General features: G+C 35.5%; 2 protein-coding genes across 6 annotated transcripts in view; both read left to right on the top strand.

The window, feature by feature from the left end:
- sano (CABIT domain-containing protein serrano) overlaps positions 1-15,428 on the top strand; it is a 711,482-nt gene that overhangs the window by 159,407 nt on the left and 536,647 nt on the right. The window lies entirely within an intron of this gene.
- Positions 615-10,688, top strand: LOC141386722 (uncharacterized). Its single transcript, XM_073955643.1, has 3 exons — positions 615-673; positions 7,980-8,064; positions 10,410-10,688. Exons 1-3 carry the CDS (start codon positions 615-617, stop codon positions 10,686-10,688), a joined length of 423 nt encoding a protein of 140 aa, XP_073811744.1.

Below are 15,428 nucleotides of genomic sequence, written 5' to 3'. Positions count from 1 at the left end.
TTCATTTATTACCCTCTATTACAGAGAGTAATGTTTTTCAAAACGAACTGACAGTGTTGCAAAATTTTACTGATCGCTACCAATATCATGATTTCATCCCGGCGAAGGGAATTATCAATTGGCTTCTCAGTTTTTGAAATGATGCCTTTTTTAGCGAAAAACCGAACTCTTTGTTAAAAAAAAAAAAAACAAAATTCCAATAAACAACCTCACAGGCAACTGTGTTGGTGTTCTTTTCAACTCACAGAATTCGAAGAATTCTCAGTTGATACGTGCTGACATGTTGCAAAATATTTTGATTTTGGTGTTTCTTTGGAAAAGCCGAAAAGTGAGTGTGATTCTCCTTCATATGGGAATACTAGACACTTAAAGAGTTCGGTTTTTCGCTAAAAAAGGCATCATTTCAAAAACTGAGAAGCCAATTGATAATTCCCTTCGCCGGGATGAAATCATGATATTGGTAGCGATCAGTAAAATTTTGCAACACTGTCAGTTCGTTTTGAAAAACATTACTCTCTGTAATAGAGGGTAATAAATGAAGTTGAGCCAATGGGGGAATACTCCACTCAAACAATCGAAAATTTTAAGATTGCCAAAGTTTGAGCACAATCGGAATGTTAATACGTGCCACCGAGGCCTCGAAGTTTCCACCGAAATTTGTATCGGGCCAAAGGTGAATTTTCACGAAATTGCTCTAAAGGCCACATTTATTGTCCAATCGATGAGAAATTTTTACCAGTTCATTCATTTCTGTGGCTAAACAAAAAAATTTGAAAATGGGTTGTATTTTAAAATATAGCTATATTATAGGGCCCCAATTGTCCAAATATACTATTGGAGCATAACCAAAATTTTACCCGATTTCATAAGTTTTTGTATGATTCGGTTTCTTGCCACAGCAATGAACTGGTAAAAGGTTCTCATCGATTGGACAATAGATGTGGCCTTTAGAGCAATTTCGTGAAAATTCATCCACGCTTTTATATAGCCCCTATAGAACGGTACCGACAAATTGAAGACTAAATACCAAATTTCAGTTATTTCGATGGATTGTGGCCATAACCTAGAAAACGCCGAAAATCGGGAGGTACCGCTCTATGGGAGCTATATTAAGGCGTGGAACTGTACCGACACTTTTCTGGGGAAAGTTTTATACCATCACAGTGGTCGCTGCCATTAGCCAAAATTAAAAAGTTAAAGTCAAATTTTTGGTACCAAATGTGTTCATATCTAGTACTAACATGATAAATTTCTTTAAAATAAATTTTTTATGGATTACTTCTACTGTACTCTTTGAGAATAGCATCGAAAAAGAGACATTTTAACAGGTTGGATTTCAAGGTGAATTCAGTGCAAAAGTTTGGTGAAAGTAACTAAATTAACTCTATATTGACCAAACTTAATTCGAATATTGAAAAACAATGTATTAACTTAATTTTTATGCAGTTTTGTGTTTGCTAATTTTTGGGATTAATTATTGAATACGTGTGTTAACTGAAGGACTTTTGTAATGTCATTTCTTCAGTATAATTAAATTTCATGTAAAGTTTTAGTTATGTTCCCCCTCTTTCCACCCAACGAAATTTTTTTAGAAGATAAGAAGTAGTCTGTGGATTCTATTTTCAAAATATCAGCTGCATCTTTCCGCAACTTTTGGAACTTGTTCCCAAAATACTAAGGGTACCTTTCAAGTTTTTGTCATTTTTTTAGAGTTGTGTCGTTCCGGAACGAACTAGTTCAAATGAACTACTCCACAAAAGAAACGACCGGTACTAGGTCCGACCATGCGGTTCATCTAGTTCCTTTTGCTCCCTCGTTCCCTTTTCCCCCATTTTTTTGCTCTTCTTTTTCAGTTAGTTCCATCAGTTCATTTAACATCAGTTGTCACTCTCTCTCCCTGTCTTTTATTCGTGAATAAGAAATCTCATAGTGTCATTTTGTTTTTCATTTCTTACTATCTTTGCCGAATTAAAAAATCAATTGAAGTATTTTTAATTAGCAAAGCGATTGTAAATTTGTTTTAAATATTTGTTTTCTACCATGAAGAAAGCCGAATACAATTTATTTTTCTTTTGTTTTGATGAAGAAGAAGCACGAACGATATGAACTGAGTGAACGAGTATGAGTGTGGGTTTACATATAAAGGTTGGTACTAACAGGAACTATGGAACTAACTGAACGACCTAGTTCCTTTTGCGGAACGGAACGGAAAAGATAGAACCGCAAAAGGAACGAGATTGCCCAACTCTAATTTTTTTTAAATGTGCAGGTGATACATTTTAGCTTTTTAAGAATATAGAAAATACACTTTGCGGTTCAGTTATATGAAGGATGGTTGGTTCTCAGTGTAAAATTTGGAAGATTCAGCCATTTTTATTGATTATTAAGACTAGAACCCTAAAAATACCGAATATTGGGCGTTACCGATTTATGGCGACAAAATCAAAGGATCGACCTACATTAATCGACAATGTTCTGGGGGGTAGACTACCTCCAGGAAAGATTTAGTGGCATTTCGGCCATTTCGAATCAATAATTTATAGCTCTGTTCCTTTACGCGAAAGTTTCTTCCAGTTTTACCATTTTTAACTTGAAAAGCGTTCCTTAACCCCAAAAAGTAGTAAAACTTGAAGCTATTTTTAAGAGAGTGAGAAAGGAAAGAGAGCCGTAATTGCTTTCTCTTTTACTACTTTCTGCTCGACAAATTTCGTGGTGTAAAAAGTGGAAAATCTGTCAAACTGCTGATTTGACATTTATTTGACAATTAAGACAAAAACAAAAAACGCGCAAAACAAATTAAAAAGAAACAGGAAAATAAAAAAATTAATCCAGTGAAATAAAAAACAGTGAAATAGAGACAATATTATTGAACGCTCTATTGGACGACGACTCCAGCAGTGATAATGAATTTCTTTTGGAGGATTCCGATGACGAATAAGCTTTGCAAACACTGGTGGAAATGGGAAGAGGTAATTAGGACACGTACGTTTACCTCAAGTGGTGGCTTAAGACAGGTCAGCTTGATCGCGGATCACCTAGTCAAATATATAGGTTGTTGCTTTTTTTGGCAACCGCTGGGCGAAAAAGTATGGATTCGGGTCAATCCGGTACGATAGAACTCGCTGCCGTGGGATTGTTATGGTATGGTTAGCCTTTCTGACCCTGATTACAACGATATTCAATTTGTGTCGAGGAAGTTCGTCCATACTTCCCGAGATATGGACCTTCAAAGTTCCGTAGCCGGTGTTGGACTCTGTCCATTGGAGAATGTTTTAAAATTTGGGCCGACTTATATCAAGCCCTAAACCTGAGTTGTTCAATACAAACTTCAAGTTTTGTTTATGTCTGTTTCATATTCAATTTTCAACAAAAAAAAAACAAATATTTTGTATTCGAATCTGCTAAAAACGTTGATGCTACAGGTGTTTTTGTTTTAGCAACGCAAATATGTTCGTGGAGGTATTATTTCAAATATTTGGTTCCAGTTCCTCTGTATCCAGACTCAAAATTGAGGCTTCTCCATCGTCCAGATCTTAACTGCGATGGGTGCGGAGTTGTCCCCATGTACGGCATTCACACTGTATCACTCTACTGTCTGCGCGAATAAATAAGTGTGGATGCTATTCAAGCCTGTCTGATAGTATCGTCCGTCTAAGGGTTCTCGCTTATACCTTTAACCTCATGAATATCTCTCCTTACGTGGCCGGGTGATGATGCTAAATCGTGGCAGGGATACTCACGGCGGTAGCACCCAAGCAGGTACTGCATCGGCAACATCCTGTTGTATTGTCTGAAGTCATGAGGTAGCACGCTACAATCCTCGGGTCACAATTCTGGCAGGTTTCAATATTCTTCCCTTGTATAGCTGCGTCTAAATCTAACCAAACATACCGGGATGTGGCACACAGGCATGCTTAACATTGCACAGCGGTAATAACTACTTAAATCTGAAGCCTGGCCTTGAATAACATAATATCGCTGTAAAAGGAAGCACAAGGAGTAGCTTCGGAAAAAAATGCTAAGGATCCTCGAAAAAATAATAAAAAATTTTTAAATTTTGGAGTGGAGTGGACCATCTTCTTCCAACTTTATCTAAGATTGACAGAAATAGTATGATATGCAAAGTTTGGGCCACCGCAGTATTTGGTTCAAAAATTGTCGTGAGCACCAGCCACAATGCATGATGATCGTATGGGTGTTTTTACATTTTCGACCCATTTTTCCAGGACTCCAAGAGCAATATGTTCCAAAAATAACCAAAACGATTCGAGAAGAGGTTTTAACCTGATCTAGCTCTAGTAGAAATATTACGATCTTAAAAGTATGGACTAAATTGGTTACTTTCTTCGAGAGATGTCGAAATCACTAATTTAGCGAGAAATTTTGTGGGGCAAGTACCCGAGGGAGTGGACCAATATGTTTAAACTTGATCTAAATTAGGATAAATATCACGATGGCCATATTTTGGACCGAATCGGTTGATCTGTTCTATATTTTTTGCGAGCTCCAGCCAGACAAATAGGGCTTAGTTGCCCTTTTGTCCTTTATTTCATTCATGTAATGTTTAACGGTCCATTTATTTCACGTTTAAGATATTCATTTTACGCTATTATGTGGAATTATTGGAGTTATGAGATATTTTTACCATAATTTGAAATCATTTCTAGCACGTTCTCGATTACAATTCTTTTTGTTTAAAATGAAAATTCTATTTTCAGGAGAAGGAAAAAACATTCCAGCGCTGTCTGTATTAAAGATTTTATTATGGTGGTAAAGGCAGTATTTTTCGTTTATTTATTCCACTTCAATACCTGTACTTTGTTTGATAAAATTCCGTCGCGTTTGGGAGATAATTGAATGTCTTTGGACTTACGACCTTTTCCTTGTACAGTTTTGTATTTTTGTAGGGACTTACGACCTTTTCCTACAATTTACGGACGTTTTTAAAATAAAATATTTATACTTTACAAAACAATGTCGAAAGGGTATTAAAAGGTTGTTTTGTCCAATATTCGTGTAACATCGCGAAGTATTCGTCGTAGACCCCCTCCCCTTGCCATTTTTTCATATTTTGACGAGATAAAGCGATCTAACTATGTGTGTCCGTCTATGCATTAACAATTGTAATAAAACTCCAGGCCTCAATTTTGAACCGATCGTCACGAAATTTTGTGGAGAGGTCGGGTTCCTACCAGAAGTGACCCCATTATATGTTGGTTATGATTGAAAGGTGTGAAATGTACCAAATCCACAATTTTTTCCCGACTTTGTGGTTGTCCTGTAGATCGCAGTAATATTCCGATCGGAGCGAAATTTTAAGAATGATTTGAGATTAAGACAAAGAATAAGCTTGCAATTTAACATGGTGATGAGATAATTATTAACGGGTTTAATGGACCAAAACGTTTGTGTGAAATCTTATATATAAAAGACAATGTGTGTATGTTCCGCATAGACTCAAAAACGGCTGAACCGTTTTTTTGAAAATTTCAGAGAATATACAAGGAACAACCGAGGTGAAAATAGGCTTTACTGGGAGTGGGCGGGGGCAGGCCCTATTTTTTAAAAATCGCTTTTTTCAAAAGTTATGAAGTATCGGTCAGAAAATTAATCTGCGAGGCAACGGTTGTTGAATCTCCGACCCTAAGAACTTATTCCATGTAATTTTCAGATTATGCACAGGGATGTCCCTTGGTGGAAGTAGGCTATATATTTTGTTGAATTTCGGAGGAGCGGGTTACACCTGTGCCCTATTTTTTAAATGCGCTATATACTTAAAACTTAAGAACGATTCCGTTTCCCCAATCCTGGGTACATATTTTAGCAATAAGACCCTACCAGAGTAAAACTCTAAGTCGGTATAACCATGACCGTCCGTCCGTCTTCTGAAATTAAGATACAGCTCGCAATTTTTAAGATACATAGATCTTCGTGATTTGGTATAGAAGTTTCTATTACTTCTAGGATGTTTGGTATTGACGCCTTCATATAGCCCCCATAGAACGGTACCTCCCGATTTCCGGTATTTTGAAGGTGTGGCCTCAATATTCCTCCGAAATGGCTGAAATTTGGTATTTATTCTTCGTTTCGGGTATAAAACTTTCTCCCCTAAATTTGTCTATGTAGGTCCATGTCTTCATATAGCCCCATAGAACTGTGCCTCCCAAATTTCGGTATTTTAAAGGTTAGCCACATTGTTTTACCGAAATTGCTGAAATTTGGTATTTAGTCTACTTCATAAACGAAAGGAAACTAATTGAAGTAAAATTCAATAAACTCATGGTGGAGGGTATAACAAGTTCGGCCTGGCCGAATTTAACGACGTTCTTAATTGTTATTGATATTCCCTTGAATATCCCAACTAATTTGAATATCCCAACTCACTGCATCTTTTGTTTTTGTCTGCAAACCATGTAGAATCTTCAGCATGTAACGTCTTCCTGCGTTTAGAAAGTTTATCATTAGAGCTTTCATGACACCATCGTCTAATTCCATTCCAAATTCATACTGCTCTTTGTTAGCAAACATCATGATGCCTTCTTCTTTAATATCATTTCAATCAATTATTATTTTAGAATCATTTAATAATATAAACATTGCACTTACCCGTCCGTTAGAAGGTATTACTTTAATGAATTCAGAATACAAACTAATCTCGTTATGTGAATAAATTTCCCTAGAGAAACCACAAATTACCAGTTGATAAAGTTAAGTAAGATATACGACAGTAAAAACAGTAAAAATTTTGATTATTTTTACAAATTTTTCAATATATGACGTATTTGAACACATACAGCATCCCAATTTGTATCAAAGAAAAGGCCAGAAGTCCATCTTTCATAATCAGTTCGCTTATAGGGGAAAATAGATTTCGAATGTAAATTTTCGTTGCAATATTGAAATTATCACATTTTTGTTCAAAAGTTTGGTCCACAGGCTCCGCCAAATATCATCCGACTATAATCCAAAGGTGTAGGCTAGTTCTTTACATTGTACCCCAACCATGGATGACGTTAAACATTATATCTGAACTACATTAGCTGTAGTATTCTTTTAAAGTATACATTTTCCTGAGGACTTACGACATTTTCGTATTCAAATTTGTACGTTTTGTGGACTTACGACCTTTTCCGACAAGGGCAAAACATTTAGAAAAACGCGACATACTACCATTTTCTTTGTATCATACGACGTGTTTTGACTTGTACTATGATCCTGTAACAAAAACGCGATTTCCAAAAAAAGTGGACTTACGACCTTTTCCGACGGAGCAGACGATATTTGTCATGATGTGAGCAATCAATCCCAACAAAACATATCAAAATGGATTTGACACAAGTCGGTCACCAATGGAAAAAAAATTGTAATCAGCTGTGAGATCTGCTGTGAGATTCGACAAGAAAAACGACTGCCCAGTGAAGCTAATTTGGCCATTTTTCTGTGGTTCGCAGGTCATGAAGCCTGCAGTTTTCGAGATCTGTCGGACAGGTTTAATGTAACCATTTCGAAAGTAAGTCGCATTATTAAACGTGTGACTTACTTCTTCAGCAATTTAAGCCCTCAACTCATAAAGTGGCCAACAGAAGACGAAAAACAGGCCTCAAGCGACTTCTTTAAAGTGAAATGTGGCTTTTCCCGAGCAATAGGTGAATTTGTGAAATTTTAATATGCAATATCACAAATTTACAACAAAACTTTATTATAGGGTGTATAGATGGCACTCACATAACCATTGATACACCAAAGGAAACCAGTAACGACTATGTTGATCGAAAAGGACACTTTTCGATCAAAATGCAAGGAATATGCAACGAAAAAAAGAAGTTTATAAATATTTTCGTCGGATACCCGGGTTCATCTCATGACAGTTGGATGTTCCAAAATTCACCCATATTTAAAAATCTTGCAGTTAAATGTGGTGGTAAGATATATTGAAATTATCATTTTATTTTAATTTTAAAATTATTGACATTTTGAAGATTTTTACTACTTGGGGACTCTGCTTACACATGTAGCAGATATGTAGTAACCCCATACAAGGATAATGGCCATTTAACCAAAACAGTTTAATATCACTGTGCAACAAAATGGAGCTCAAAGTCTGGGGGATGGAAAATTCCTATTGGAGATGAAAGCCCTTGGTGAGTATATACAGAACCCCGAAGGACAGATTCGCCGTGAGTCGAACTTTCGCGATATGGCGTGATGAATATTTTGTTGGAGACCCTAAAAGCCATATGGAATCAGCCTTATATCTTTGTTCGCTGTTATTTAAGCTTATATTTAAGGTGACATGTCTTCAGTCAAATCAAATGAGGATTTTTTTCGTAGAACATTTCGACTTTCTAACTCGCTTCCTTCAATGTCCTTTTCGTCCTTTATTTCAAGAACCGCAATGAAAGTGGCACAAGATGACATTTTTCAGCTTCGGAATATTCTACAAAAATGTTGCTCGGAAGATTTTAGGTACGGTTCCCAAAGAGATAAAATCCATAAAATCTTGTTTAAGCGGTCGTTTTTTACTTTTACCCGAATCTTGCTCTGACAACCCTATATCCATTTATTTCAATATATTATTGTTAACCTATTGATGACCTAGAATTCTCAGAGTCATTAAAACAGTTGTATCTTGTTTTGGTAAGCACGTTAATTTCATTATTTATTTGGAATAAAGACCCGGATATCCGAATTATGGAACCGGTTATTCTGATATTAAACCCGAATTTTTATCCGGTTTTTATGAACCGATTAACCGTATATGTATATCATTTGAATGCTATTAAAATTGTCAATCAGATATGATTAATATGCATTAGACGTTTTAAGCGGTTATGGTGCTGGAACAAAAAAACCGTATTTTTGAACCGTTTCTTAACGTTTGCGAGGGTACATTTCTGTGCGTAAAAAAGTTATGATCATGATCTGGGGGTGGAAAATTCTTTTAGGAGGTGAAAGCCCTTGGTGTGGACATACAGTACCCTGAAGGGCAGATACGCCGTGAGTCGAACCTTTGTGTTATGGCGGGTTGAATTCTGGGATGGTGACCCATTATTGCAAGCGTAAAAAGTTACGTAACTGAATTTCAAGTGGTTTAGGGTGCTACTGGGACAGTATGTGCTATGTCGGCGTAAGATTATTTTCGTGATATGCTACTGGGACAGTATGTGCTATGTCGGCGTAAGATTATTTTCGTGATATGCCCTAGCCAAATCGGCTGAGGTTTTTTTTAGGATTTTAACCCTGAAATTGTATCTTTCCTTTTCTTTAAAGAATATTTTTATACCTTCTTCAACAAAAAGGACATAAACAACAAGGCAGGATAAGAGTAAGACACTAAATGTTCTACAGAAATCGTCTTAAATCGATTTGACTTAGCACATACTGTCCCTGTAGCACCTTAAACCCACTTGAAATTCAGTTACGTAACTTTTTACGCTTGCCATAATGGGTCACCATCCCAGAATTCAACCCGCCATAACACAAAGGTTCGACTCACGGCGGATCTGCCCTTTAGGGTTTTGTATGTCCACACCAAGGGCTTTCACCTCCAAAAAGAATTTTCCACCCCCCAGGTCATGATCATAATTTTTTTCACGCACAGAAATGTATCCTCGCAAACGTTAAGAAACGGTTCAAAAATACGGTTTTTTTGTTCCAGCACCATAACCGCTTAAAACGTCTAATGCATATTAATCATATCTGATTGACAATTTTAATAGCATTCAAATGATATACATATACGGTTAATCGGTTCATAAAAACCGGATAAAAATTCGGGTTTAATATCAGAATAACCGGTTCCATAATTCGGATATCCGGGTCTTTATTCCAAATAAATAATGAAATTAACGTGCTTACCAAAACAAGATACAACTGTTTTAATGACTCTGAGAATTCTAGGTCATCAATAGGTTAACAATAATATATTGAAATAAATGGATATAGGGTTGTCAGAGCAAGATTCGGGTAAAAGTAAAAAACGACCGCTTAAACAAGATTTTATCGATTTTATCTCTTTGGGAACCGTACCTAAAATCTTCCGAGCCACATTTTTGTAGAATATTCCGAAGCTGAAAAATGTCATCTTGTGCCACTTTCATTGCGGTTCTTGAAATAAAGGACGAAAAGGACATTGAAGGAAGCGAGTTAGAAAGTCGAAATGTTCTACGAAAAAAATCCTCATTTGATTTGACTGAAGACATGTCACCTTAAATATAAGCTTAAATAACAGCGAACAAAGATATAAGGCTGATTCCATATGGCTTTTAGGGTCTCCAGCAAAATATTCATCACGCCATATCGCGAAAGTTCGACTCACGGCGAATCTGTCCTTCGGGGTTCAGTATATACTCACCAAGGGCTTTCATCTCCAATAGGAATTTTCCACCCCCCAAAATTTCGGTTCACAGTGTATTAAACTCAGTTCCGGTCGAGTGGCAATTGAACATACTTTTGGAATCCTAAAACAACGATTTAGGCAACTTTACTATTGTAAGATGAGAAGGATAGAAAAATTATGCCATTTCTTAAGAGCATGTTGTGTTTTACACAAACTAGCCAATGAAGAGGACTTTACGTATCAAAGTAATGATGATGACGAACCAGAAGATGAGTTGGAGCCTCATCAAGGCATAGTCTCCAGTTCTGCTCTCAGGGATTCCCTATGCCAACAACTTCAAGAGCAATAAAAATATGAAAATGTATATTTTAGTATAGTAATAACTAAAAAAAACTAACTATGAATGTTTGAATATTTATTATTTTATTATTATTTCATTTCATAGTATATTTTTATATACATAACAATACAAAAAGTTTTCGAGATTTCTATATGTATGTATTTTCTATAAATTCATTACAACATTAGTAGTTAAATAGTAAAATTAATAAGTAATAAAAAATCGTATTAAAACGAAAACTATTCTATTGAATTGCGACTTCAAAACAATATTTAAAATAAGAAAGCATTTTTTATGCAATTTGTACTCCAATAAAAATACGTTTCAATATATGAATTATACTATTACACATTGCAACTTATCGTTGCAATGTAAATATAAATCTATATCACTAGACAAAACTAGAGTAATTTAAAATAACAGTTTTTAACATCTGTTTACGAAATGTTAAAATTTTGTGTACTTGTATTTGCAAGTAGTATCAGTTCTTTTAGTAATTCACGGAAAAATAAATATTAAAAAAAGAAAACATTCATGTTGTTTAAGTATATCATTTGGCATTTATATAAAAACGGAGACATATTATTTGCATATGTGTGACGCAATTTTGAGAAGAATTTCCAGCTTTTTTGATGCTCTTTCTTCTTTCGCCTCCATTATCTTGATAATGTTCGAATGTTGCTTTTTCTTTTCTTCAGCAATCTCCTTCAAAATTTGTTAACATTCTTTTCTCGAATTATTATATCCTTTTTCTGCAACAAGGAAAGACAATATATAAGTATGCATCAATAATCAATATATTTACCTTTGATGTCCTTGGTGTTGTATTTTGAAGTTGACGTTGTGTCTGACACAAAAAAAAAAAAAAAAAAAAAAAAAAAAAACATACATACAAAGGTTATTATAACCGTAGTTATCGTTATTGAAATGTCAGAAAGCAGTTGCGCTGTTCAAAAACTTGCAAGAATCTACTATTTAAAAAAATCACAAATAGTAAATTTAGATGTAGGTCTAGAACAGACCACATATTAGGAATAGTTACGTATTAGAAATAAGAAGTAGTAACGACAAAATTTACTTACCACTAACTTCGAAATTTTCAACAGTATTGGAATTTTTACCCGGTTTTTTTGTCCCCCAACAGTTTTTCGAGCTCGCTATGTAACAAATGAAAATATTAAATACTGTTGAAAAATAAAGAGTTGAATACTCACTTTTCATAGGCACATGTCATCTTGTTTCGTCCGTTCAACGAATTGTTGGCCCTTATTTTCTTATATCTTCACTTGTTCGCTCGAAAAGGAATATCTAAAGTTGTTAAACCAATTTTTTTATTTTCCGTTGAAAGGCTAACATTTACGAAAATGGATAGCTTAACTATCACAAAATGCATAAAAATTATCAAAACCTACTACAAAAATGGCGATTTTTTGTTTGATTGATTTTCGTGATTTTGAAACAAAATTTTCTGCTTTTGAAGCACATTTATCGCTCTATGCAATGATTATTTCGTGTAGTTACAAACGGAATGGCAAACTATGGTGGAGGGTATAAAAATGTCGTATTTTGGTTTCTGAGAATCCTCAGGTAGTTGAAAAGAGGCCATTGCATCCAGAAAAAGTCACTGTTTGGTGCGGTCTTTGGTCCGAAAGTGTGATTGGACCTTCCTTCTTTGAAAACGACAATCACGGTCAATTCGGAGCGGAATGACCATACGATAACCGATGGGTTATATCGGTCCACTACTTCTAGCACCTCCCCCACAAAAGTTCGAAAATGTTCGGAGTGACCGATTTGTTCCATACTTTGCACATCGTGGGACTTAGATGAGGTTCCATTATGGACTCAATCGGTCCACTCCTTCAAGTACCTCCACTACAAAATTTTGGAAAAGTTCAGTTTAGGACATTCTCTCGAATCGCTTTGATTTTGCTTGTAACGACTAGTATTTACTCCCCCCTATACTACGGTACAAGGGTCATCAAGAGGAAGTCCATACTTCCTAAGAAAATTGCCTTGAATAGTATGCACGATAACTCTTGAAAGGGGCAAACAATTTGGTCTAAACTTTGGATTTCCTAATATTTTGTCCAAATTTAGTTTAACTTCTAAAATGGCCGATATCGATCTTCTCCCCCACAAAAGCTCAACATTTGTGTGCAAGTGGAGTTTAGGGTATGTTCGAAAATCGTTTGGAAATGTATACCGAATGCTGTTCGTTGTTGCCCTGTTTACAGCGATATTATGTTTACCGTGGCAAATTCACCTGGTACACTGGTCCAAATGACCCACTAAAATAACTAGAGGAAGCGATATCTATCAAAAAAATATGACTAGCAAAATAAAATTCACTTCCATAATGGACTATGTCGGTCCATTCCTTCAAATATCTCCTCCGCAACACTTTTGAACTTAAATCCTAATCCACTTTTTTGTCGGCAAGTTCAAATTTCCGAATAGGTCCACAAAATTCTGAAAAAATCCTAAGTACATTCGATCTGTTAGCAGATGAAAATTTCAATTAACAAACGCTGAGGGTATATCTTTGTCAACAAAGTCGATTGATACTTTTTTACTTGTTATTTATATTCATAAAATGGTCGTTGTGAGATATACCAGAATCCAGCATTTAATTCAAGGCAATTTTCACAAGAAACGTGAGTTTAATGTTGATTGATTAATCATCAACCACAGTCAATTTATACCTCCTTTATTCGGTTGGATAATCTTGTCAAATTTACAGTCGAATATTGCATATTCCTAACAAAGACTACATATCAGCTATATCGGTTGTATAATGAAGTAAAAACAGCAACAATTTCAAAGTCGGAAAGTACATTTCTATGGGGGCTATATCAAAATGTTGATCTGCACCCACAAATTTCTGAGGGAAAGCAAGAAGGCCAAAATCCAATCTCTATCACGTGCCGTTAGATGTGTTTTTGTATTTTAGCGTTTTCCTATAAAGTTCCTGGTCTTTATCTTACCTTACCCATTGGCCGATAAGTTATCGGCAATAATTTGCCACATTTCCTTCTTATTTTTTACTGCAGCAGCTTTCCCAACTTTTGGAAGAAGTTCTTCCAATGATGCGAGCATTAATTTGATTGGCGCATCCAGCCACGTTTGCTTGCATGGACTTTCTACATCGGCGATGTCCACATCAACCACGTACTCAATTAGATTATTGTCTAAAATAATAGAGAATTTATAATAAATTGAAGATATGTATGTAATTTTTAAGATTTTCTTACCGTAATCCATTTCCATTTCGATAATTTGGTATTTTTATAGTTGTTTATTTTGTTCATTTGTTGTTATTTTTTTTTAAGCAGCCATGTTTGTTTTGTCATTTGACATTGCTGGCAGATCTACTATTTTTGCGTTCCTTTACTTTTCTGGTAAAACTGAGAGGGAGTGAGCAAATTCGAGAAATTTTTACAGTTTTCTCTTTTACCACTTCTACTATTAAAAAAGTAAAGGAACAGAGCTTATATAAAACCTTCAACATTCAAAAAATCGGGCGGTACCATTATATGGGAACCCTATCAAAACGAGGACCTAATTCAAAAAAAATTAGCAAGAATGTTTTCTAACAATAGGGAATACCGATAGCCAAATTTCAGCTAATTTCATTGAAAGATGTGGTCAAGACTCCCAAAATGCCAGAAATCAGTGGGTACCGTTCTATAGGGGCTATACCTAAAGTTGGACCTATGTTGAATTGTTTTTGCTCCTTTTTATTTATGTTACTAAACTAGCCTTTACCGAAAATTTCATATTGATATCTGCACAGGAAGTATTTTTGTCCGCTCTTCCCATGCAAGTTCGACCACAGTGCAACGGGGCCCGTTGATCCGATTGTGCTCAAACTTTGGCAATAAAACAAAAAAAATTAGGGGGTTCCCTACAAAAAAAAAAATTTTTGTAACATCGATTTTTCTTTAAAACGATCAAAAATGTGCCTCATTAAATATGTTTTAGACCTCCAAGTATGTGCGGACGAAACCGGTTCAGACAATTTGGAGTCCGTATATTTATTTACATGGTGCGCACGATAACCTGCGAACTGACGAACCCATTTGCTACAAACTCTACATCTCATATTTTGCGCAAAATTAAATCAAGTCCACTCCTTTATGTAACCCAAAACCCAAAAAACTTTCGTAGGGAATAACCGATATGGTCCAGACTTTACACATCGTTATATTACATTCAGTTGATGTTGTCAGTCAAGTTCTAATATGGACTATATCGATCCATTCCTTCCAACACAAAAGTGCAGTATAAAGAATTTTATCAGATGTTTTTGTTTTTTTGTATCAAGTTGTCTTCGCGGCTTAAAACGATACAATTTTTTTCGTAGAAAAGTCCATAATTACTGATTTAATGACACAAAAACTCTAAAAAGAAGTAAAAAGTAAACACGTCTTTATCAAAAAAACAAGTGAGCAAAGGCTATAGTCGGGACGGGGCCGACCATGTGATACCCTACACCACTACCCCTGTGCATAAACTTTTCACTGGTAAACATTTATTTTAGGGAATATAATCCGACTACCACCAAAAATAATATGCCTCTTTCTCTCTGGGACCCCCATAAGCAACTAAAATTTCGTGACCATCCGATCAAAATTACGACCTGTAGCTTGATTGCAAAAAATGGAAGAATTGGATGCATTACCGACTATTGTGGTATCTCCCTTGTTTGGGCACCTTCGCCAACCTGCTTTACACCAATGTAAAGGT

Source organism: Musca autumnalis, unplaced genomic scaffold (genome assembly GCF_047663935.1).
Source record: "Musca autumnalis isolate F117 unplaced genomic scaffold, ASM4766393v1 scaffold_5, whole genome shotgun sequence".
Classification (NCBI taxonomy): Eukaryota; Metazoa; Arthropoda; class Insecta; order Diptera; family Muscidae; genus Musca; species Musca autumnalis.
The sequence above is the reverse complement of the archived record's forward strand: the minus strand, read 5'-3'. Positions and strand labels throughout refer to the sequence as shown.

Bases quoted from the DNA above. Each gene is read 5' to 3' on its own strand.
- LOC141386722 (XM_073955643.1), top strand. From the start codon at position 615: ATGTTAATACGTGCCACCGAGGCCTCGAAGTTTCCACCGAAATTTGTA. The intron at 674-7,979 runs GTGAATTTTCAC...GACATTTTGAAG, and splicing joins AAATTTGTATCGGGCCAAAG to ATTTTTACTACTTGGGGACT. The intron at 8,065-10,409 runs GTTTAATATCAC...TTCGGTTCACAG, and splicing joins ATGGCCATTTAACCAAAACA to TGTATTAAACTCAGTTCCGG.